This window comes from Egretta garzetta, unplaced genomic scaffold, assembly GCF_000687185.1.
Source record: "Egretta garzetta isolate BGI_Z169 unplaced genomic scaffold, ASM68718v1 scaffold596, whole genome shotgun sequence".
In the NCBI taxonomy this organism is placed as follows: Eukaryota; Metazoa; Chordata; class Aves; order Pelecaniformes; family Ardeidae; genus Egretta; species Egretta garzetta.
In genome coordinates, this window is record NW_009260129.1 from 816892 (window position 1) to 841160 (window position 24269).

At 43.7% G+C, this 24269-nt stretch overlaps 1 protein-coding gene across 1 annotated transcript in view; it reads left to right on the forward strand.

Annotated features, from left to right (window-relative positions):
• The window catches only part of VLDLR (very low density lipoprotein receptor), an 87689-nt gene extending 74621 nt beyond the window's left edge, over window positions 1-13068 (forward strand). Inside the window, exons 2-17 of the mRNA XM_035896950.1 lie at window positions 3841-3960; window positions 4933-5055; window positions 5948-6070; window positions 7439-7810; window positions 7917-8039; window positions 8125-8247; window positions 8712-8831; window positions 8909-9034; window positions 9399-9570; window positions 9670-9894; window positions 10052-10113; window positions 10483-10622; window positions 10740-10881; window positions 11181-11327; window positions 12738-12815; window positions 12929-13068. Coding sequence (XP_035752843.1) covers window positions 3841-3960; window positions 4933-5055; window positions 5948-6070; window positions 7439-7810; window positions 7917-8039; window positions 8125-8247; window positions 8712-8831; window positions 8909-9034; window positions 9399-9570; window positions 9670-9894; window positions 10052-10113; window positions 10483-10622; window positions 10740-10881; window positions 11181-11327; window positions 12738-12815; window positions 12929-13068 — 2336 coding nt within the window. The remainder of the gene's footprint in view (window positions 1-3840; window positions 3961-4932; window positions 5056-5947; window positions 6071-7438; window positions 7811-7916; window positions 8040-8124; window positions 8248-8711; window positions 8832-8908; window positions 9035-9398; window positions 9571-9669; window positions 9895-10051; window positions 10114-10482; window positions 10623-10739; window positions 10882-11180; window positions 11328-12737; window positions 12816-12928) is intronic.
• The last annotated feature ends 11201 nt before the right edge of the window (window positions 13069-24269 follow it).

The following is a 24269-nucleotide window of genomic DNA, read 5'->3' on the forward strand; positions in this document are numbered from 1 at the left end:
CTCTGCCGTGTGCCGCGGGAGGGTTTGGGCTCCTGCGCGATGCCTGGTGCTGAGGGGAGGGGTCTGCATGGCCGGGGCTTACCGGGCGGGCCGGGGAGGGTCGGGGCTTTGTGGTGGAGGAAGGAAGAGGAGCCCTTGGAAAGCTTGCGGCGTTGAAGGTGCTGTCAAACTACTGTGCAACTTTGGCTTTGTGGCATCCAGCAGCGTTGGCATGGCTCTAGCTCAGGGCCAATGGTAACCACCATAAGGGATCTCCACCTGGTGGCAAGGTTGAGTCTTGCCAGCGCCGGGTCCCTTCTTGCGGGCTGGGCTCTCACTAGGAGCGCTGCTCCTTGCGAGCTCCAAGGTTGCCTCCCAGCGCAGAAGCTGTTACTCCTATGGCAGAGGGACGTGCAGATTAAGCTGATTGGACGGTCAATTAAAAATATTTTCCTCTTGAGTGGAGGTGGTAATAGGTTGGCTCCTTTCTTCCTTCAGGCTACTCTTCTAGATGGGGAGGTGGGCAATTGATGCCCATGCTTGTTGTGTGGCTCTTTATCTCCTGACTAGTGCCCTAAAGTAGGCCCAAGTGTCGGATCGTGGCTGTGTTGGGGAACTATGCTTAAAGGTGATTGGACATTATAGTCCTAAACCGCATATGGCAGTTCAGGTCCTGAGTCTGGTCTCAGCTGGCTGAGATTGTTGCGTCCAGTCCTCCTACAAGGAGGGAGAGGGGAAGCATCTGCCTAGTTGCTCCTCAGCTCCTGGTCGTGTGGATTGCTCCCACATCTGCTCTACGACGGACATGGTTAAACAGCTGTAGTATGAAGGACCAAGCTGGTGGGCACTGAAAACTGCTAGTGCACTGTAGTCAGAAATCATAACAAGATATACGCAGTGGAGGGAAACTCCAGTCCACAGAGTTAGTCTGAGTCTTCCCTCAATTTGAGTTAGTGGCCCCACCAGCTCTCTCCTACTAGTAGTTGCAGTTGCCAGGGTCTGGGGGGAGTCTAAGCTAGTTCCTGTATGAGCCCTGGCAAGGTTTCCCAATCACTGTTGCAAGCTTTTCTGGGACTTGGTGTCAGATGACAGCACACAAGTGTCACATGTTTTGAGGCTGCCCAGACAAGTGAGCTGACAACTTGCTTAAGGGGCTGAGACAAACGGGGACAGCAGAAGTATGGAGAAAGCTAGTTTAACTTGGGTGGTCACTGTAATGGTGGTGCTCCTTCACTCAGCACACGTGGCTGCTTGAGCCAGCTCCTAGTAAGTAGCTACCTGGGGAACAGTCAAATAAGATGTTAGCCATGACAGGCTGTGAAGTTACTGGTTGTCTACATCCTTTGCCTGAGTCTTAACCCAAGGAGGTGAAGAGGTGTGAAGGTGCTTCTAGTGTATGAGTAGCACATGAAGAGAAACTTTGAATTAGCAGCTAATTGATGCTGATCTAAAAATCATTACGTGTCTAGTGACTGAAGCTGCAACTGAGCTATGACTCTGTTCCTGCAAGGAGCAGTGGATGAGACCAGTAGTGTCATGACTAAATGGCTACCTGGTGTTGAACAACTGTGCTTGGTGTAAGACAGGGGACCGCAGTTAGTTACTGGCTGGAACTAACCTTTATCTTAACTGCAGCTTACTCCAAGTGGCCTTTAGTGTTTGACAGACATCTTCAGAAGTAGCAACAGATGATGACCTTTACCTTTGTGCATCTGTGTGGGTGTTGGGTGCTGTCCAGTTCTTTACTTGCTTGTGGGCTAACAAAAGTAGTTGTTTTGACACTTCACTTGGTACCAGCTACAGAAGCGATGATACTTTCTTGGAATGGCTTGCTGTAGGGGATGTAGTTGTGAAGTTATAGCTGTTAACTCCAAGCTCAGTGTGTGTTTTGTTTAGCCTTGTATGTAACTTCCCTGTAGCATTTGGTCAAAGTTGATGTTACGTTTGTAAGTCCCAATGAACTGGGCAGTTTTAGCAAGCCTTTTCTGGTTATTCTAGCTTGAAATAGAGTAACGAAGGGCTGTGGAGTTATTTTGGGATCTCCTGAGTGGCAGGCCTAGTCTAGTATCTCTAGTATGCTATTTTGGGAAAGGTTGATTGTTCTTATTCTGGAAGCCTGGATGAGAATGTCTCAAAACTAGCAGGAGTCAGTCACCGTATATTTTAGGTGGTAGTACAGTAATGACTGGAATAACGTGTGACCAGGGCTTGTGAGCAGAAGGCTAATTCTGTTAGAGGTTACTAGACAACAAGGTGATGTCAGGTTTGGAGCAAGCTGGTAGCTGGGGCTTCTGCACCCTGTCTGAGCTGGCTGCAGGTGTGCCTTCTAGCACAAGGCAAGCTACTTGCTTGGCAGCTCTTGACCAAATAGTAGTAGCTTTTCAAAACCATGCTGTTAGAAAGAGCATGCTGGTGTAACTGCCAACCGGAAAAGGAAAGGAGGAATAGAACTACAGAGCACAAGAGCTGATGTTCAGGTTTTTGGCACTCTTTTGAACACAGTTCTCATGAAACAAGTTGTTATGGCTTTACTCTGTCTGACAAGGAAGTTAGTGTTTTACTCAACTGGTAAGACTGCTGAAACATTAGCAGAGCTCAATAAGCTGCTGTCTCAAATCCTTTACTTCTAGCAGGAATTTACATGAGACACTCAGCAGGTAAAGTGGCCTGTGTTGTCCTTTCTTAGACTCTGTCCAGGGTTTGCCATTACCTAATGCCTGATGGCTGGCCAACATAATGTGAAGTGGCTGAATAGCTTCCTTCCACTTGGAAACTGTCTTGTATTTTGCATGTTGTACACAGGAGAGATAAAATAACAAGTAATGTTCTACTAAAATTTGATGCTGTCTGTGAGCCCTGGAATGCCAAGACAGAGCACCTCCACTAAATGATGCAATAAACCGAGGAGGAGCTGGAGTCTTGCATCATACTATAGACATGTGCAGCAAATACTAATGCATGAGCTTACACACTTGCCGGCATGCATTACATGGAACAGCTCTGGTTCAGCTGCTGAAGAAGCAGGCTGCTGCTTTTAGTGACAGTTATAACACAGCTCCAAGATAAAGTAGGTTCCCGTGAGGGACAGGGTCATATAATTTCAGAGCTGAAGATACTCTGAAAAATGCACTCTAACTCTAAGCACCATGCAAAAAGCAGTACCTTACTCAAGCATACTAGCAAATCAAGACTGCTACCAGTTGGGAGAAAACAAACTTGATTCCAGAAGGAAGTGATCAATTATCTTGCCCTCTTAGCATCACACTTGATCTACCTTTAATAAGCAAGATTCAGATAAGTAATCACACTTTTTGTGCATACTAAGGAATGTCTCTGGGTGCCCTTGTTTGAGGAGTAACTGAAATAATGAAAATTTCTTCAGCTACAGAACAGATATCTAAGTTATCTTTACAGACATCTTGGGGATTCTGCTGTAGTGTGTTAGCAGAGTACTGAAACCCTAATCCAGCTTGATGTTAGTCAAGTTTAAACCCAGTTTGCTTAAAGTTTGAAAGTTTTGAGAATGCAGTGCTAGGTGCTAGGCAGCAGAAGTCATTGTGTGTGCATATCCCTCTGCCTTGCAAACTTGACCCCGCCTTGAAAAGCAAAACTCGGTAAGAAGAACACTGAGGCTGGTTTACTGTTGTCTGGCAGGTGGACTGTCAGAGTGCTTAAGGTCTGCACTTGTGAGGGAGAGCTGCTGGCTCTACTTTCATGATTGAATCAGGTGACTACAAAGATCTGGTTTCATGATGATGTTATGCTGTTTATTAAGCTGGGTTACTTCTGGATCAGCAGTGGGGGAAAGCAAGAAAGTATTGCTAAACAGTATCAGCGCTTAGGTTGCTTTTTTCATTGAAGGTGCGAGAGCAAAATGTGAGGAATCACAATTCCCATGTAGTAATGGACGCTGTATTCCTTTACTCTGGAAATGTGATGGTGATGAAGACTGTTCAGATGGCAGTGATGAGAGTGCCTGTGGTAAGTAATCAAAATAAATAATATCTCTGTAGTAGTACTTGCTAGTGGGTAGCAGGGGCTTAACGGTGGATAGGTGGAGAGATGCTTATCCCATCCAGCACAGATTCTGACAGGCAGAATACAGAGTAGAAGACAAATTCCCTAGAACAACTGGGGGGCTATCCTGATGCCTTGTATCCATCTAAAGCAGTTGAATTTTCCCAAGTGCTATGAAAGTCTCCTGGAATTTATGACTAAGAGAAAAGCTTGTGACCAAAGCCCTTTATTTGTCAGGGTGGTGAGTGTCAAGAGCAGAATGCAAGCCTAGTCTCAGTTGTTGCTTGAAGACATAGTAGAAAATGCTGGCTATTAGCACTTAGCTGTTGGCTATTCCATGTTTAAATGCCCTGTTTTATGTGTGGAAGATTCTGCTGAGTCTCCTATAAACACTAAGTCTAGCTTTGGCTGCCAACTCTTGCTTTAAGCAAACATGGAGGCCAAGGTGGATGACTAGATGTACTTGCGAGATGAGGCAAAACAGATTCCATATCCAACACTGGTGTGGCTGAACTGCAAGTCTGCTCAAGCAGACTTAAACTGTTACCTTAGCGCTACATAGTACCGTGCTTCTGTAATGACAAATCAAATGCCTTGATAATAAACTCAGAGTTCAAAATCTGAATATTAATATGAACAGACCTGAGTTAAAGTAAGGTCTATTGAAAGCAGCAGCTATTCTAGCAGCATAGTCTCCTTTAACAGCAGCAGTCTTCCAGTGCCTGCTTACAGAAAGATGAATGTTTCTCTGTGCACAGCGTAACTATCTAGGAAGTGTTAAAGAGCACGGTCATTAGGCTGGTGGAGGATGACACCAGATGTCCATAGAACTAAGGATATTGCATCACTTTCCAAGGGCAAGGCAGCTTATGTCTAACTGAAACAAACGAGCTAAGCTCTCGTCTCTGAACAAGTGGCTCTCCTTCTCCCTTGCAGTGAAGAAGACGTGTGCTGAATCTGATTTCGTGTGCGTCAGTGGTCAGTGTGTGCCTAACAGATGGCAGTGTGATGGGGATCCGGACTGCGAGGATGGGTCTGATGAGAGTGCTGAACTGTGCCGTAAGTGAGCCTGGCTGGTTGGTGCAGGCCAGCCTGCGGGGAGTAGCGTTCTGACTTCTTGCCTGCTTGCAGCCTGGCTCTCCTCCTAATGGAAGGATGAACTTGTTGTCTTGGAGAGCACCTTCCTAAGTGCTAGCTTGGCTTTGGCCACACCGAGGTCTTAACAAGACTTTTTACTACTTAAAAAGATGCAGAAGTGGGTGGGGACTCTGCACTTGTACCTGGTAACAGGTAGCAACTATGAGGTTTTACTGCTAGTCAGAAGCAGCAAGCACAACATGGCAGGCCTGACTATTACTGTGCCTTGTTCACCAAGTGATTACTGTCCTCCAAGACAACTACGTTGCAAGATAACCAGAGCTAGTGTAGAAACCGAGTGGCTGACTACATGTTGTGGGGTGGGAAGCAGAAGTGCAGAGGCTTGGCTGTGAGGTCGCACATTAGCGACCCCAGTCTTAGGTGTGGTAACTAATCAAGGAACGTAGATCCGTGAAGCTTCATTTCTCTGTACCAATAGGATCCACGCTGAGGAATACTTCAGCCCCACGTCCTACTGCACTTTGGCATTACTCCTGCCTACTACCACGTGTTTTAGCTCAACCTTCTGCAGTGTAACTGATGTGCAGTCACAAAAACCACCACTACAAAGATACTCTTAAAATACTAATCTATTAGAAGCTGGAAGCATCTTTTTTTACTGAACACTACAAACTAGTGTAACCTCTTCCATGACGGAGCCATCGACTTAGATGGATGCTGGAATCTAATTAAGTGCAACTTTGTCCAGAGCTGAAGCCTTTCAGTCTCAACTTTCAGGACAACTGCTAAACCCCAAGATCAGTAGCTCTTAAATTTCAGAACTTTTAAATTGAACTTAAACTTTTTTCAATAGATATGAGAACATGCCGGGTAAATGAAATCAGCTGTGGTCCTCAGTCAACCCAGTGTATCCCAGTGTCCTGGAAATGTGATGGTGAAAAAGACTGTGACAGTGGAGAAGATGAAGAGAATTGTGGTAAGGGAAGAAACAGTGGCTGCATAACTCTATTTGAAATTGACTTGTCTGGAAAGGAGCTAGCTGGGCAGTATACCTGGGAAGATAAATTTCTCATAGTATCAGTATCTCCTTAAACCTACATCTGTCTTGTATTGCAGCCTGCTTCACAAAGCTGACTTGTTCTCGCACTCCTCTATCCTGCTAAGTTAAGGACTACAGCAATATAAGCTATTCAACATCTATCTTTGGCCGTTGCTGAAATTAGCCAGAGACCATAGGCTTAGTCACATGTCAGGCAAACCATCAGAACTTGTTATCTGCAGAGTTTCTCAACAGGTAACTCTAGTTGTTGCTTACATTAACAAATGGTCTTCTAAAAATGTAGTAGTGACTTGTAGCCAAGGGCACAGCTGATCTGCTTTATAGCTGAAGTATTCTGTGTGCTTGTCTGAAAGTGCAGACTCAGGAAGCTAAGTTTCAGGTGTTGGAAGGCAGCTTTCAGGCTGGTGTGCGAACAAAGCTGGCACTTGCCAGCATTGGAACGCAGCATTCCTGGCTTATTCTAATGAACTTGCATACATATGAGTTGTCTGAGGGGTCCTGAGGCAAATTTGCTGTAACCAAAGGCAGAGGGCTGGCTTCCATCAGAGCCACCTTACCTGGATGTGCTAATGAGACACAGATCTCTAAACTTCTGCTATGTGTCTCTGAAGTCGCTGCCTCACTCAGCAACAAATGCCTTAATCTGACAAGTAAATCTACAGACAGCATTTCTAATGAAGCTGATAAAACTATCAGCCTAGGCATACTGAGCTGCTAGCTACATTGCTATTAAACCAGCATAATTTGTACTGGTGTAAGATGTGTGGGTGTACTTAAATACCACAGGATCAACTGGTGCAAGGTCCTGATCTGTTATCCCCAGTGGTCCAGGCAAATGGGCTGCTGCTGTCCTGGGGACCAGCAGAAAACACTTCAATTTCAAACTACAGTGCATGCTGACCATCTGGCTACCTTGATCTTCGTTCATACTCTAGAGTTAGCAATTCTCTTACCTTCTGTCTCTGGTTCACAGGGTTTGAGCCTGTTTTCTGGAAGGCTCTCTCTCTGAAGCAGAACAGCCCAGCTGCTTCAGAAGGAGGTTATTTTCACTCAGTAGCTCAAAATTGATGCCTCTCACTCATAACACCCAAAGGCAAGGAGGACAGTATGTGTGGGGCCCGAGTGTCCTATAGGTCGTCAGTTAGGTTCTCCTAGAGCCTTGTACAGGATGCTGATCTTCTGTCAGCTAACCGCTGATGAAGAACCTGCAAAGCAAAACACCTTCATACAAAAGTCTGCTGCCTTGTGATTACCTGCTAACCTTTCTTACTCCTGTTACTCCAGGCAATGTGACTTGTAGTCCAGCAGAGTTCACATGCAGTAGTGGGCAGTGCATTTCCAAGAGCTTTGTCTGCAATGGTCAAGATGACTGCAGCGATGGCAGTGATGAACTGGAGTGTGCACCTCCTACCTGTGGAGTTCATGAGTTCCAGTGCAAGAGCTCCACTTGCATCCCCATCAGCTGGGTGTGTGATGATGATGCTGACTGCTCTGACCACTCAGATGAATCTCTAGAGCAATGTGGCCGCCAGCCTGCACCTCCTGTGAAGTGCTCTGCCAGTGAGGTACAATGCGGCTCAGGTGAATGTATCCACAAAAAGTGGCGCTGTGATGGAGATCCTGACTGCAAGGATGGAAGTGATGAAGTCAACTGCCGTAAGTTAACTTGGTACTTCTCTAGGAGGTGCTGGTTGGCTCCTGTTTTATTTTCTTTCCTTCAGCAGACCTCAGGAGTTTAAGTCTGTAATGGCTGTGTCCTCAGCTTCTCGGACCTGCAGACCAGACCAGTTCAGATGTGAAGATGGGAACTGCATCCATGGGAGTAGGCAGTGCAATGGTGTGAGAGACTGTCTGGATGGCACTGATGAAGCAAGTTGTAATAATGGTAAGTGTGGAACAAGGAAGGAATAAAATCTTTGCAGAATATCTGTTGAAGCTGGTAGTTGCCCTCACAATCTTCATAATCTCAGTTATTCAGTGCTCTGGACCTGGCAAATTCAAGTGCAGAAGTGGAGAATGCATAGATATCAATAAAGTGTGTAACCAGCAGAGAGACTGCAAGGACTGGAGTGATGAGCCTCTCAAGGAATGTAGTAAGTGAACAAACTCATTAAACAATGCTGACTGCTAGACGTACTTGGATACAGCCTCTGAGCTGTCAGGTGTCAGTCTGGAATGCCCATCTGCGCTTTCTTGGTGGTAAAAAAACCAACCGAGAGCAACCTAGTCAATAGGCTACTTTTATCCTAGCCAAACTGGCTACTGGGATGATTCTCCTTGGCCAGAAGGCGCTTGAAGGTGTTGGAAACTGAAACTTCCAGGAGCCTCAGTCTTTGTCTGGTGTTGCCAACTTGTAACACAAGTAACATGCTGATTGCTGAGCAAATTTGGATTTGAGGAGGGTCCCTTGCATGTGACTTTGAGTGCTGGAGTGGTTTATCAGATGTGGCAGGCATCATTAAAAAAACAGATGGGTATCTGGTAAAGCACTCTGTGTCTAAGACTTTAAGACTGAGTATGTGCGCTGTCTCAGAAGTGGCCAATTCTTCTCTTCTAGACATAAATGAATGTCTGGTGAACAATGGCGGATGCTCTCATATATGCAGAGATCTTGTTGTTGGCTATGAATGTGACTGTCCGGCTGGGTTTGAGCTTATAGACAGGAGAACCTGTGGAGGCAAGTATTAAGTAGGTTAACATGGACCATACTAATGGTATTGGAGATGAGAACAAATTAAATTGTTGTTTTTACAGATATTGATGAATGCCAGAACCCTGGTATCTGTAGTCAAATCTGTATCAACCTGAAAGGGGGCTACAAATGTGAATGTAGCCGTGGCTATCAGATGGATCTTGCTACTGGGGTGTGCAAGGCAGTGGGTGAGTATTGGCATAAGACTTCCATATCCCCACTTTAAAATGAGGTAGCAAGTGATGTTCTGTTAATACTATTGTGCTTTTGACACTAGTTGTTGTGCTGTTATCAGTGTAACTTGTACAGACCAGAACACTCCTAACACTGAACAATGCAATGATACAGTTCTTAAAGCTGCATGACATAAACTGCTTGTGTCTGCTCCCTGGGCAGGAGGACCCTCCCCATCAAGTTGTGGAGGGAGAAAAGGATGAGGTATGGTACGGCCAAGACCTCTGTCAGCATCTGCTAGCAAGTGTAGAATGGCAAATACTGAATATGATGACTCTTAAACATGTCCAGAACTACAGATCACCCTTATTTTTGCAGGGAAAGAACCATGTCTAATTTTCACCAACCGCCGGGATATCAGGAAGATCGGCCTTGAGAGGAAAGAATACATTCAGCTAGTAGAGCAGCTAAGAAACACTGTAGCTCTAGATGCTGATATTGCTGAGCAAAAGCTTTACTGGGCTGACTTCAGCCAAAAAGCAATCTTCAGGTAAACGGACTGAGATCTGTGTGCAGTATTTGCTGAGGCATGCCAAGTGGCGGTACCTGTGGAGGAAGGGGTTGAAAGCAAGTAATTCTTGTCTTCCAGTGCCTCTGTTGATACCCGTGATAAAGTTGGAACACATGTCAGAATCCTGGACAACATACACAGCCCTGCAGGAATTGCTGTTGACTGGGTTTATAAGAACATCTACTGGTCTGACTCAACGGCAAAGACCATTTCAGTGGCCAGCCTAGATGGCACAAAAAGAAAAGTTTTGTTTCTCTCTGAGCTGAGAGAGCCAGCTTCTATTGCTGTAGATCCTCTCTCTGGGTGAGTATTTGTCCTGGTTCTCTTGAAAGAGCAGGCCTACCAGCTACTCCATGTCCTGATAACTGACTTAGATAGCCTGTGGTAGTTATCGGTTGTAATTAAGAGTGATACTACACGGTACTATAGTGCATCATACAACATAAATTCTGCTTCACAGCTTTATGTACTGGTCAGACTGGGGTGAGCCAGCAATCCAATGGCCTAATGGAATTGCTCTAGGTATGTTGAACTTGTCTCTGTGCCAGAGGTATTCTGGAGCTTTAGCAATTTGTTTGCTACAAAAGCCAAGGTCATCCTTCAGAGAACTATTTTCAGCTTCTGAGAATGGGAAATTCCTGTGTGCCTGGAGACACGGCAACAGAGAGCACTTCTCAGATACTGAAATGTCAACTTTCTTGCACTGTTCTATATTACAGTTGAGGCACAGGCCACTTAGGCAGCACTGCAGCAGCCTTCTGCATCCTGGTGTGCTAAGAAACTAGGACAAGACTGCAACTATTCTTGAACCTGTGGGTGTTTCAACTTTTGCAGGAGGCTTTGAAGGTTTTCTCTATGTAGATAGTAAATATGTTTGGTTTTTCCTCCTAGATCTTGTAAAAAGCCGTCTGTACTGGCTTGATTCTAAACTACATATGCTGTCAAGTGTGGACTTGAATGGCCAGGACCGTAGAATTGTGCTGAAGTCTCATATGTTCCTTCCTCATCCTCTTGCTCTCACAATATTTGAGGTAAGAATGACTTCCTATAGTAATTGTCAAAGATCCTCTTCTTGCTAGTATGTGGCTAGCAGTTATGGTGCTGACAGCAGCACAGCAGTAATGGGATGCAATGGGTCTGTCTTCTAGGACCGTGTGTACTGGATTGATGGAGAGAATGAGGCGGTCTATGGTGCCAACAAATTTACTGGATCTGAATTGGTTACTCTAGTGAACAACCTCAATGATGCACAGGACATCATTGTGTATCATGAACTTGTTCAGCCTTCAGGTAACTCTAATACAGTTTTATAATTATGTCAGCGTATACTTGTAAGAAGCCTGCCCTGCTTGGGTGGTGGCAAATGGTATCCCTCCCCTGTGTAGCTGTGCACTTCTACTTAGAGTGCTTCTAACATAGGCACCCACACTGGGATTGACAGAAGGTCTAGGTGCTCTTTCTTAGGCATCGCAGGTATGAATTTATAACCTGCAGAGACAAGTGGCTCTACTAGAGCAATTATTCCAGGTGTAGAGCATAATTATTGGCTCAATATGAAGGCTCACTCTTGTCAACTGCTGTACCAACAGGCAGGAACTGGTGTGAAGAAAACATGGCAAATGGAGGCTGTAGCTACCTGTGCCTGCCTGCTCCTCAGATAAATGAACACTCTCCTAAGTATACCTGTGCCTGTCCTGTTGGATACTTCTTGCAAGAGGATGGTCTGAGATGTGCAGGTATGGTAGCATGACAAATCTTTTCCAGGGTGGATGGGGAAGGAGTAGGGATACCGAGCCTGTTGGAGGCAAATATGGCAGTATAGGCTGACAGGTTTGCATGAGTTAATCTGATTTAATTAATCTTGGCGGGGGTGGTCTTCTAGCATGCGTTAAGCTGGTCCTCAAAGTCTGCAGGTGCTGTTCAAAGTCCATGCTTGGCTTCTGCATCATCATCATCATTTGCAACAAGACCTTGTACCTCCATGGCTTTCTGCAGACAGCAAGCACATGCACAAAACATACAGAGCCCCTTTCTTAGAAAACAAGGGGTATAAACTAACATGGGTCTACAGTGTATAAATGCAGTGTTGAAAGTTAGGCTAATCTTGCTGGCCAAGGAAGTTTGTTTGGACCTTCTTTTGTGGTCCAAACAAACATGCTGCTGCTACTGCCCTGAGCACTGGCTGTTTGGCAGGCTTTGTCCAGTGGCGTGGAACTAGAAACTCCAAGGCGCCACTTACTATACTGCATGTTGATTCTGACTGCCACAATTAGAATATTGAATGTGAGGACACTGTCCTTGGTTGGCTGCTCCAAAGGGTTGCTTATAGGTATCAAAGACTCTGCCTAACCAGTACACTTGTGGAACTAGAGTCTCTCTTGGAAAACTTGAAGGGATGGGGTGGCTTACTGTTGTCAAGACTCTAAATAGCCGTAGTTCATGCCTAGTTAATTGTCTAGCCTTGTTCTTGGAATTATTTTTCATCAAAACACCTCAGCTGAGGGTGTGCTAGTGAAATAACTATGTCAGTGTTTCAAATAAAGCTAACAAGCTGCATGATCATTCTGCCATCTGCTATACATTCACTACCATGGCTCTCATAGCTAAGCCATTGCAGAACTTCAGGATTAACTGGGTTATTGATCTATAATTAGTTTCAGGTACTGGAACAACTGTGGCTTACAATGAGGCTAAAGATACCAGCACAACAGAAAAATCTCCAACTGTTGGACTAGTTCCTGGAGGTACTGGTCCCAATAACTCAGACTGCTAAACATTAGAGAAATTAAATGCAAACTGACCCACTAGCCTATTTGAAGTCTTTTTCCTTTGCATGCAAGTAGAGAACACAGGCCAGGTCATGTGTAGTACATGTACAACAGCTGGAGTGTGTGGTAAAGCAGAATTAGTTCACTTATGACAGTGTGGAACCTATAGGTTCCTTGTAATCCCAGGAGTGCTCAGAAAAGGCAAGCAATTAAAAAAGTTTTCCACTAATACAGGATAAAGCCTGTTAGGCTGTTGTTGCAGTGTGTTACTGAGAATCTAATATATGATAGCAGCTTCTGGGCTTGGGAAGTACTTGCATCTGACAAAGTCTGCCAGCCTGTCACTAAGCAAGCTCACTACTTCAAATTCTTGTGCAGGATTCAACATCACTGGTACAACATCTGAAGTAGCTTCAAGTGGAGGAACATCAGCAGCTTGGACTGTTCTTCCTGTCTGTGAGTACAGCATTCCTTAACCTTTGGGACCCCTTGTGGTGGGACAAGCCACTCTTGTCAGGAGCCTGACTTGACCCTACTCCATAACTTGCAATCTGTTTCTCTCCCTAAAGTGTTGCTAGTGATGGCTGCAGTGGCTGGCTACTTCATGTGGCGTAACTGGCAGCACAAGAACATGAAAAGCATGAATTTTGATAATCCTGTCTACCTGAAAACTACAGAAGAGGACCTCACAATTGATATTGGAAGGTAAACCTCTTGATGTGGCTGAGGCTCCAGGTTAATCCTCAGAGTAGACATAGAGACTGCCAGATGATACCTGACTTGAATTTAGGAGAGGTATCTGCTCTTGATAGCTGCTGGCTGCAGCCAAACTATTGGGCTGAATCAGCTGAGAACTTGGCCATTTAATCAAGTTTAAAGTTATAGTTGGCAACTACTATCCTATACCTGGGATGGAGTAATCAGTCCTGGGTGTGGTCACTAGTCTGCAGAACGAGCCCCTGTTTCAAACTGCTACGTAGTGATGATATGCATTGTTTTGTATCTTTTATTAATACAGTTATAGCTAACTTGTACTTATTTTGTACAGATATCTGTTGTAAGCACAGATGATGATATGGTGTGAGCACTGGATCAGCAATTACTTCAGTTTACTTGTGTTTTACACTCTTTGGGGATAGTAACCAGGTTTGTGGCTGAAAGACTTCCTCCATTCTTGGAAGAAAGAAGATACTTTCTGTATGTATGGAACACTTATGTAAATAGCTATTTTATACAGCTTAACAACAAACTCTGTAAATACCTGTCCACAACAATTCAGCTTTTTGTGGTTACTGTTTTATCAGTAACCTTTGGATTGGTCAGTCAGTAACACCACTGACCAAATATAAAGCACTTTCCATAGAAAGCCATATTCCAGCCACAACTTGTAACACCTGTACATATGTGTATATGCCACTTGTAAATATTATTCTTGGAAAATCACTATCAAGCACTTTGAAATACTTCAAATGTAAATTATTGTACACTGTCTTTTTCAATGATTGGGGCAATGGCAATAGGAAAAAACGGGTTACTATGATTGCCAAAAATTTGTAAACATAAGTAATTTTGTATGTACGACTGAAACAATCTTGGTGGTTACCTCTTAGAGGTACACAGCTATGAAGGCTCTTTAAGAAACCACTGTAAATCTTAAACACAGAGGAGGGGAAAAATAAAAAAAATAAACACTTAAAGTATTGGCCTCCATTATTATGTTAGCACTGAAGTAAAAAGAGTATATCCTAAGTTGAAGCTTTAGTGGGCTACAGTACTGCCACCAGCCAGAACATGGAAGTATTTCTGAAGTTACTTCGGCAGTACCAACCTGCCAGGTGACTGAGGCTTGTGCTTGAGACTAATGCTCTGCAGGGTACTGGACTGATTGGATCTCCCTTCATAGGAGTCCAGCTGGACTACTATGTTAGGATTGACAGTGGATAGAAATACTGAACTCCTATTGCAAGCTCTTAAGAGGTAGCATTGACAGAGATGCTACGTGGAGGCAGGCCAAAGCACCGTCTGCCAAGGAAGTGTGAAGTCCTTAGCAAAGGATGTTATGCACAAGTGCTCAGTGGTATCATACTGTTATCAGTTATCCCTCATGACAATACCAGTGCAAGCTGGATCTTGGTAGCTGCTACACCTGTACAAAGGAATAGCAGAGCTCTGACTTGGCAGCTAATCGTGGCAGCCTGCTCCTGGAGTCTTGGTGCTGAAAAGCCCCTGTTGCTACATGTGTAATGACAAGAAGTCCCCAGCAATGAGTGTCAATGAGCTAGTGTCCCCTTCCCTGGGGGAACTTAGTTCACTGTAATGGCTCTAAGATATGGATCACTTGAAGTGCTGGAGCCTTTCTCTTGGGTGACCATAGGACTGAAAGAAATTGTACAACTGCTGTGGGTTTGGGGAGGTGATACTCATCTCTATGATAACTGTTTAGTACAGTACTACTTGAGTGCTACCTTTGGTAGCAGCAAGTATATTCCTCACCCACTGTACATGTATAGTTCATTCATGCAATAGAGAAGCATTAAGACTGAATTAACTTGCAGGTTCTGTGATCTTCAGGCACAAGTTTTGAGTCTGAGGAAGCTTTCAGTCTTTATGGCATAACTACTTGGTAGTTTTCCACTGAGTAAAAGGTAGCTTCCCTGCCCATTAGTAGTTTCCTTAATGACAAATTATTTTTCTGGGATAAAGTCATGGTTTCTCCTCTGACAGTGCAGGATCTTGGCCTTGAATTGCCACCCCATAACTACTGTAGCAGGAGGTGCTGCTTCACTATTGCTAATCCTTCCCCCTTCAAGGTGAAAAAGAAATTACTTCTGACTGCATGCAAGTTCAAGGCTAAGACATAGTTTGAAAGAAGCAAAAAATCTCCTGGCTGTGCTTCAGTGATGACTTGTCAAATCATTCCAAATCAGTCATGTCTCTAAAATGGTGACAATAAAAATCATCGAGTCAGAACTTGGATCAGTTCCTGGGCCTGGTTCTAATGCCTGTTCTTATTGCAGTTACGGCTGGGGTCTGCTTTCTTAATGGTCTTCTGTGTATTGTGGACTCCTTTCTTGACAGATGAGGGCAGCTGCCAACTTCTGCAGATTTAAAATAAGTTGTTTCTAGCAAGCTCACTACTCCTTGGGGAGTTGAAGCTTCTAGCCAGCTATCCCTGGCAACTCTTGTCTGTCTGTAGATGCTTTCAGTATCTGGAATGCATGTGGACTAAAATGTTGTGCAAAGATTAGGATGTAAGGAAACCTCTGAAGTTTCTGTCCAAGAATACTCTGTCTATTTTGCTGAGTACTTTCCAGGATAAAGTGCCTTTCATATCAGCCTAGTATGTGAGGATTATTAGTCATTGGGTAGAATTCAAATTTTTCAGTTAGATGTCTAAACTGGGATACTACAAAGTATTTGTGTTGGAATGTGACAAAACCTAAAACATAATTCTCAGTCAGCTTGTTGGTTATAAACTTTCATGGCAGCTAAATACAGGCAAAATGCTCTGCCTCTTTAGTCTTTGTACAGAAGATGAACAGCTCTGTTTTTTTTTTTTTTTGCTAAAGTTCGTTGCTATCATCTGTATCGTACCAAATGGCATATGGAGTAGACCAATAAAGGCGCTCCTTCCTGAGGTTGACTTTCAGTTGAAGCAGCAACTTAAATCTATTTTGGGAACCTGAGTTAGTTCTTACAGAAGCTGTTGGCTCTTGGAACTTGTTTTCTGACTTCAGTCCAATGTGCTGAACAAAGTTGTCAGACTAGCACCTTGTCACACAGAAGTCTATAGGAGACTTAAACACTTTACCAGCTAAAACTTCTATGCCTTCAAATAGCTTGAGGGAGGAGAAGTGGGGAGTATCAGGCAGTAGCAGAAGATGATGTAAGATGGTCTGTACTTACTTGCAGATAACTGTTTGGCTCTTAATCTCACGAGGTTTATTCTGCCCTGTACCTCTTTGAATTTGTGTTATGAAATTGCTCTTTACTTCCACAGCAGGCTTGGAGAGTAGTCAGGGATTCCTTCTGTAAAAACAGATCCAACTTGCATAGACAAATGCCTTACTATCTTTGAACAATTTTTTTTTCTCCTGCCATCTGCAAGTGTTTGACTCTGTTTTATTGCTCTGTCATGTGACTCTTTTGGCATCTAACAAAGATGGTGTAGCTGTAGTGAGCACTCCTCCAGCAGCAGCAGCCTTTGGCTGTGCTGGTGGCCATTAAGTGAATTCTCAGAAATCATCTTTGTCTCAGCTCCTCTGCTGCAGTCTCACGGGTTCTCAGAGCAATGGGACATTAATAACCTGTTTGGTCAGGTTTTGCTGTTAAGTTGGCTTTGTTTTCCTCTTGAAGAACTTGCTGCTAGCAGATACATAAATATGGCTTTAGTTGGTTATTGAAGTAGCGTTCAAGGTAACAGCACAATTTTGTTTCCCAGCTGAATGCAAAGCTCTCTGGTTCTAAATACTGCCTGTTTCTGTTCAGTGTCTGCTAGCCAGTGTGAGTGCAAAGCTACTTTGGAAACTGGCTTTTTCTCTCCCTTACAAATACTCAAATGTCTTAGTACTTTCCCTCTATTCCCACATTCTTTTCTTCCCCCTAGTTGATCTGCCTTTGAGTAATAATGCCAGCAAAAACAAAGGAAAATGAACATACAGGGAGTTGAAGTTGCTCATGTGATTCACTTCTTCCCCTTCTGTACCTCATTCCTCTGCAGATAACTGCAGTTTGCCTTTTCCCAGCCCAGCCTGCATTTGCTTATGCTTTTAATGGATATACCTTTTTTTTTCCTATCAGATCTTTGCTGAACAGTGAAGATCCATTTATTTTTATGTAAGTGCTGAACCTTGCTAGATTAGGGAAAAGGGACAGAGACAAGGACACATGCTGGAAGAAATAGGACAGGAGACCTCCGATAAAGGAAAAACGCTTACAGCTACAGCAGCAGTCTTCGCTCCGTAGCGTTGGATGCAAGTGAAGGCCTGTCAGTACTTTCTGTAGATAGGCTACTACATGTCTGTGAAGAAACATGCTCCTGTTCCTCCTCTGAGCTGGCTCACAACAATGGTTGGTATTGTCACTTACTGGAAGAAGGTGCTTGAAGAGGTCTGCTCTCTTGAAGTGCAAAAGACAACTTAATCCATTTATGGCTTCCTGGTTTTCACTTTTTTCCTACTTAAAAAGCTTCACAATTTGCCCATATCAAATGAAAAATTCTTAAGAGCAGGGGAGAGACAGAGAGGCTGTGAAATCACCGTTAAGCTGCTGAATGCCTGCCTGTGGAAAGGATGGTCCTAATTCTCCCTTGCACAGCCATGGTCAGGGCACTTACATGCCTCTGTCAAGCAATGGAAAATGCTTCATACCATACATGGGGAAGAAAAAAAAACAAGCACCACAACCTGAACAGACTATTGAAGGCTAACTGAACTAAGACACTTATTGGTCTATAATGAATTGCTTGAACATAGGAAACTCTAAGCACTAAATCAAGACAAATAACTAGTAAAACCAAATAGTAGAAATACTTTTTTTTTTTTTGCTGTGGAGATGTCCTCTGTAGAAAAACTAAGGAGTTTTCAGGTCCTTTTTCCCCCACCTTCCCTAGATATGCTTGCTTAGAGTCAAATTTCAAAATACATGGGAATGGAAATGTTTTATTGTATTGTCAGTGCATAGATTTAAAGCTCAAATATTTGGATTGCAACTTGAAAGGATTAACTTAACATTCAGAACAGTTGCTTCCCTCCAGTGGGAAGTATTTATTGCTGAAAGGTCTCTTGGAAAAGCTGACTGTCGAATGCAGCAAATGCTGCAAACATCTAGAAGCAGTGCTGCCTGCTATAAGGTCCCTTTTGTGGATGTGTGCAAGTGAGAAGTGGTGGTTTTGTTTGGACAACTTACTGCTTACTCCTTTTTTGGCCCTTAATTTAAATGGACATGTGAGGTTTTATATATTTAAGACAGACTTTAATTCAAGGAAGTTAGCATGTGATTTAGTAGTTGCATAATGTATTGTGGTTGCAGTTTTTAGCACGTGAACTCAGCAGCAGAGTATATGCTCTAAGAGGTTGCTTGCTCCTCTCAGGCCTGGATTGAAAAGGTGCTTAGAAGGTGGTGTCTCATGGAGGCTTAGAAATACAAATAACTTATTTGGTGGGGGATAGTTAAGGAAAAGCTTTAGTAGCTACTCTTCCCCCGTGTGCCATGGTACTGATATCACTGTGGTAAAATTTGATGGATGTATTCAATCATAAGAAGCACCTCCACACACACTGATGGACACATCAGAAATAGGCTGTATAGAGTTGCCGAGGCTTGATCATGCCCTACCAACCTGCTTGGCTTTAGGCTTCCAGCACTGTCTTTCATGATATTCTTCTGTCTGAATTGGGACACTATGGCCTGCATGGGAGGACAACTAGATGGGTAAAAACTGGTTGGGTACTTAGCATCTGAGGTTGTGCTCTACCTGGAGGTGGGTAACAAGTGGGCTGCCACACGTACTCTCCTAGGATGCGTTCTGTTCAACATTTTTATTGGGAACTCTGAGAAACACACGGAAGACATGGTCATCAAGTTCATAGAGGACACCAAATAGGTGGTGGGGGCAGAACCACTGAATATACTCAAAGGCAGAGCTGCTATCTTGGGGGGACTTGCATAGGTGAGATGAAGGGGCTGACAGGGACACAATGAAATTCAGCAAAGGCAAAAGGCCCAGCAGTGCCCATGGTGGTGGTGTGAGCAGGATGTGGCCCTGAAAGCCAGGGGAGGGCAGGGACTGTGCCCTCTGATCAGTGCTTGCCAGAGTACATCTGTGCACAACATCTGGTTTTGGGCCTCCCAACAGAGGAAGGATGTCGATAAACATGGCCAAGTTCAGCAAGCAGCCAGCAAGATCCTGGGCTGGAGGCTGAGAGAAGAGACTGTGGGACCAGGGCTGGTTCAGCTGGGAGAAGAGACAGCTTTGGGGATACTCAGCAGCATCCCTGGCACCAACAGGAGGGAATGGAGGAGAATCGGATGAACTTTTCAGTGGTGCATGGTGGGAGGGTGAGAGGCAGCGACACAAGCTGAGACATGAGAAGCTCACTCTGGAGGTAAGGAGAAGCCTTTTCCCCATGAGGACAGCCTAGTGGTGGGGACGTGTCCCAGGGAGGTTGCACCTTCTTCAGCCTGGGAGCTTTCACACCCCAACTGGATGTAAGCCCTGAGCAGCCCGGTCCAAGCCTATAGCTGAGCCTGCTGTGGACAGGGGCTGTGACTGGAGACTGCCTCAGGTCTGAACAGGATTACTGATTTGTTTGAATATTGAGGAAAAAAAGGAATTGATCAACTTTGCAAAATGTTGATCTTTTGACAATAAATATACTTTTTTCTCCAAATGGAGGTAAATACTATCCCTGTAGATGAGAGTTCCTGTGGTGGGTAAACTGGAGGGAAGGCACTAGCAAATGTTCATACCACCTTTGCAGAGGCCTTTGCAGAGGATGGCCTAGGCCCAGTCATTTGAGTACTCCAGTCATTGGCAGCAAGTTTAAGTTCATGCCTATCACATCATGCAGTTTTCTGCCTCTTGGTTCTCTGTGTTGGTTGGAACTAGTCCACTGGTGTCAGTGGAGTTTCCTTTGTGATCCTTCAATCCTATTTTTGCAGCTGTAACTGGCCAGGTAAAGAAAACTTTATCAAGGTAAAAGCATAGCTTCTCAATGGCTAAAAGGTCTGGTGCTCAAAGAACTTGATTTGCCCTCCTAAGGTGTCAATGATGTTGCCTGGTGTAGTATCACTGGACAGTAAAGAATCAGATGAATAACAAAACATTTTTCTCCAATTCCATCTGAAATTGATAGCTCAAGAACTTCATACTTCAGTACATATTTCTGCTTCAGGCTCTTGCAGTCTGCAAGTTAAATGAAGCTTGAAACTTGTTTACTCCCTGGTGAAAGCATCCCCACTGTGTAAGTGACAAATACTTGGGTTTCTAACTTTTAGCTTGTGCCTCTAGTGATAAAAGAAGTTCACCCCATGAACCTTTTACAAATAATGACACTTAATAAAGCCTTGGTACAAAAATTCAAATTACATGTGCAATTATTGATGCAGTAGCAACTTGGTCATTCTGGTTTTCCAAGAAGAAACTTTGGTTATTCTTCAAATGAGCAACTCCCAACACACTCCCCCTGACTTCTTTTGGTTGAAGAATAGGACAACATAATTGGGGGTGGGTGGGTGGGAGGTGTCCACAGAATTTATCTCTAAGTTGTTGGGTTTGATCCCTACCCATTATAAAGTTCCTGCTACCAGGTAAAACCTGGCAATTTTGTAATTGTAATATACCTATTATCTTGCTTCAGAAACAGAGTTTGAACAATTGCTTGGATGGAAGTGGGTAGCTGACAGATCGTAAAATGACCTGTGCATAGAGAAACAGCCTGATCTTCCTTGCCCTTTTTCTTCTTTGGCAGCCTCCAAAAAGCTGTAAAGCTGCTTCTTTACAGATAGCATAATTCAAATGGTGTCATGAGAACTCTGTTTCAATATTCAATACAAATGCATCCACTTGAGAGAAAAAACATTCAAAAAAGCCATTTTTCACCATCTTAGGTTCCAGATACAAATAGCCACCAACTGCTGAAGACTAACATTATGTTAGCTGTCTTCGTAATTCAAAGGTCACATGAGAGCAGCAGGCATTCCCAGTTACATGACACCACGTGAAGGTCCCTTGTTGACCAGCGAGAATTGCCAGCAGGAGACTGTTCAGTGCTCCATGTATAAACATAGTTTACCCTGACATGACTTTCGCTAGGAGCTACCCCAACACTTCCATTTAGCATTCAGCACTTAAAAGGATTCACTTCAGAGCATGGCCTCTGCAAGTGGCTGGGAAATAAACCAGCATTAATAATTAGACCTGACATTTATTTTGTTCTTCTCCTAGTTGTCTGACACTTCAGTAGCAGTTAGTTAATTTAACAAACACTATGTGGCACTTTTTTACATGGTACTGTAGAGACAACTGAGAAAATTAATCTGCCTTTAAATTATTTCAGAATGGGAGGAAGTCAAGCAGCCAGCCTGATCATGTAGAGCTAATAATCACATTAATGGGTCAGTGAAGAATTGAAATAACCACAACTTCTGTAAGTCAATTCATTCTTTTCCGTGAGCCTGATCTGTTCTTCCTATAGGCAGGAAGTGAAGCTTCGCACTCTGCCTCAGGAGACAGGGCTGAGCTGTGGGTCTGGCATGGAGAAAGCTAATCATTAGCAAATCATTAGCACCAGGTGCCTCTGGTGCACCTAGACATGTGGCACCTTCCCCTTTGCCTGCACTTCTTTCAGTTTTTTTGGAAGACCCTTAATGCTCTGAAATAAGGTCTGTAGGACAGAGGAGTACAAGGTGGGTAACCAAAGAGGGATGAGGAACCTGAATTCCCCGGTGTCAAAGAGCCCGTTTTGGGCAGTAATGGCAGAGTGGTGAATGCACTGTGAGGTGGTGGTCTGGGCTAGCTCCCGTTTTCTTTGTCATCCCATAGCCTTAGATAGACTCTTTTGTGTTGACCACAGGGGGGAACCTGACCATAGCAATCAGAAACAATTGCATGGCTGAATCCATGAACACAAGCAAGACATGCAAAACCCCCACTGCTCATGTTGCAAAAGGTAGGGTAACCAAAAAAAGCACAAGAAGTCTGGGAGGCCTCCATAAGGCCTGCAGCAACATCCTTAGGTGCTCTTTGAAGGATAAGTCCCTGCCAGAGAGTCTGGGGCTTATGGAAGAGCTCCAGCCCTCTTTTCAGGGCAGCGTACGAAGCCTCATCCATCTGTCGAAACAAAGGAACAAGGAGTAATAAGCAGGCAGAAAGACATCGTGTATTTAAGTTTTTCAGAAATGAATCTTAAAAATAGAGCAGTACATGACAGGCTAGAGCATGAAATCAGTTTAAGTCAAAGGTGAAGCTGCCATGTTAACTTCGCTTGCAGGGGATCCTTCTTAGTATAGGCTGTTACTTTATGAGCTGCATTAAGTACATAGAGGAGAGGAAAGAAGGATTGCTATTCTCAAGTTCGACTATGAATGAAAGTCCAGAAGACCAGCTAGTCACAGCCCAGCTGCTCAAATGGTAAGGATTAAGAAGGCCATAACCAGTCAGTACCAGGGAATATACACTACCAATACTTTAATTCATTTTGGTGCTTTTTATTTTGTAGAAATAGGAAGAAAGCAAATCAATGTCTGTTTTCAGCTTGACAAATTTATAGCTTGACTTGCTTGGAACTGACAGTTTGCTTTTAAAAGAAGTACACAGACAAGTGTGCCAACAAACAGTCCAATTTACTCTGTACAACATTCTTGAGAGAGGAAACAAATCTGCAAAAGTCACAGAAATCCTCAGCCAGGCACAGAATAAAATGCCTCGCTCAGCAATTTGTCTTCTTAAGCACACAAGCGGACGCAGTTAGATACAAAGAGGTGTTGTCACAGGATCCCCTGGCACTCCAGGGTTTCTGTGCTCCAGTTCATCATGTTTGATTGTTTAAGCTTCGTGGACCTTAGAGGTGGGCCTAGACAATACAGTCCCGAGCTTGGTAAGGAGGCACAGCTGCCTTCATGCCATGAAAGGCTATTAAATAGCTCTTGTGGTAAGTAAGTGGGAAGTGTATTCCACTCATTCTGCTGTTTGTTTCCTGTTTCATTTAGAGCAAGTCTCTTTTCTATGCCTCAGTTTCTCCACTTGTAGCAAATCACAGGGCCATTGTGAATATTAACTAGAGCTTGTAAAGCTCTAGGGGAGTATAGGTGCATGCACATACATGTATGCACTCATACACACAAGCACACATGTATAAGCAGATTTCCCCTGAAGATGCTCAATGCCATCATTTAACCAAATTTTAGCAAAGATGTGAGGTAAGTTCTTCTAGTGTTCTGCTGCTGTGTTTTTTTACCAGTAGGCAGTTTAAGTGTTGTGTAGCATAAGGACATTTACTTCACCGTTAGTTGTAAGATTTTGCATTAAGCATGTTGTGTTTAAGGAGAAAGAAAACAGAAATGACATATATATGAAGTTTCATCCAACCACGTAAACTAAGTGTGTATACGTTCATCCTGCAAGATGTACTACACTAGTCTGAGATGCAAGAGCAAGTTTGAAAGTAACAAGGAGGGTAAATAGAAAATATTGTGTCATTAACTGGATTTCAAATAGAGAATTACAGAGAAATCCTTGGAGGTCATCTAGTACAGCCTCCTGCCCAGACGAGGGCTTGCTTCAAAGCTAAATCAGATGGCTTAGAGCCTTCTCTGGGCAAGTTTTGAAGATCCAGGAGGTGGAGTTTTCATGACCTCGGGGCAGTCTGCTGCAGGGCTGCATCATTCACTCTCAAGAATTTTGAAGATTTTTTTTTGTATGTCTCCCACAGTTTGCAACATAGATCAAACTTTATTACTGAGTTCTTGAGCAATGTATCATTAAGACGTTAGTTTCTTTTAGCAATGAGTAAGGCTTTCTGGTACAGGGCCACAAAACATAGCATTGTTCTTTGAAAACAGTAATGGACCCAAATGCAGATGTCAGTCACAAAGGTGAGTAAGAAAGTGCTATTCTTTGGCACCACTAACATAATGCTTTTAATAAAAGTAAATGTACTTCAGGACCTGCCTCAGTGAGGCTGTTGAGTATATGTTGATATGACTTAAGTTTTCTGTTAACTCATGGCCTCAGTCAATAGCTCTGAGACTGATCTGTTCATCTGTTCAGGTTGCATGGGAAGTTCAAGAATAATCTGGATTTGCTTTATGTCATTTGAAAGTCTCATATACACGGCTACTGCATTTGTAATGCATTAACATACTCAGTGTAAGTACGTTTTCAAAAGCAGCAAGCTAATAGTATGAGCA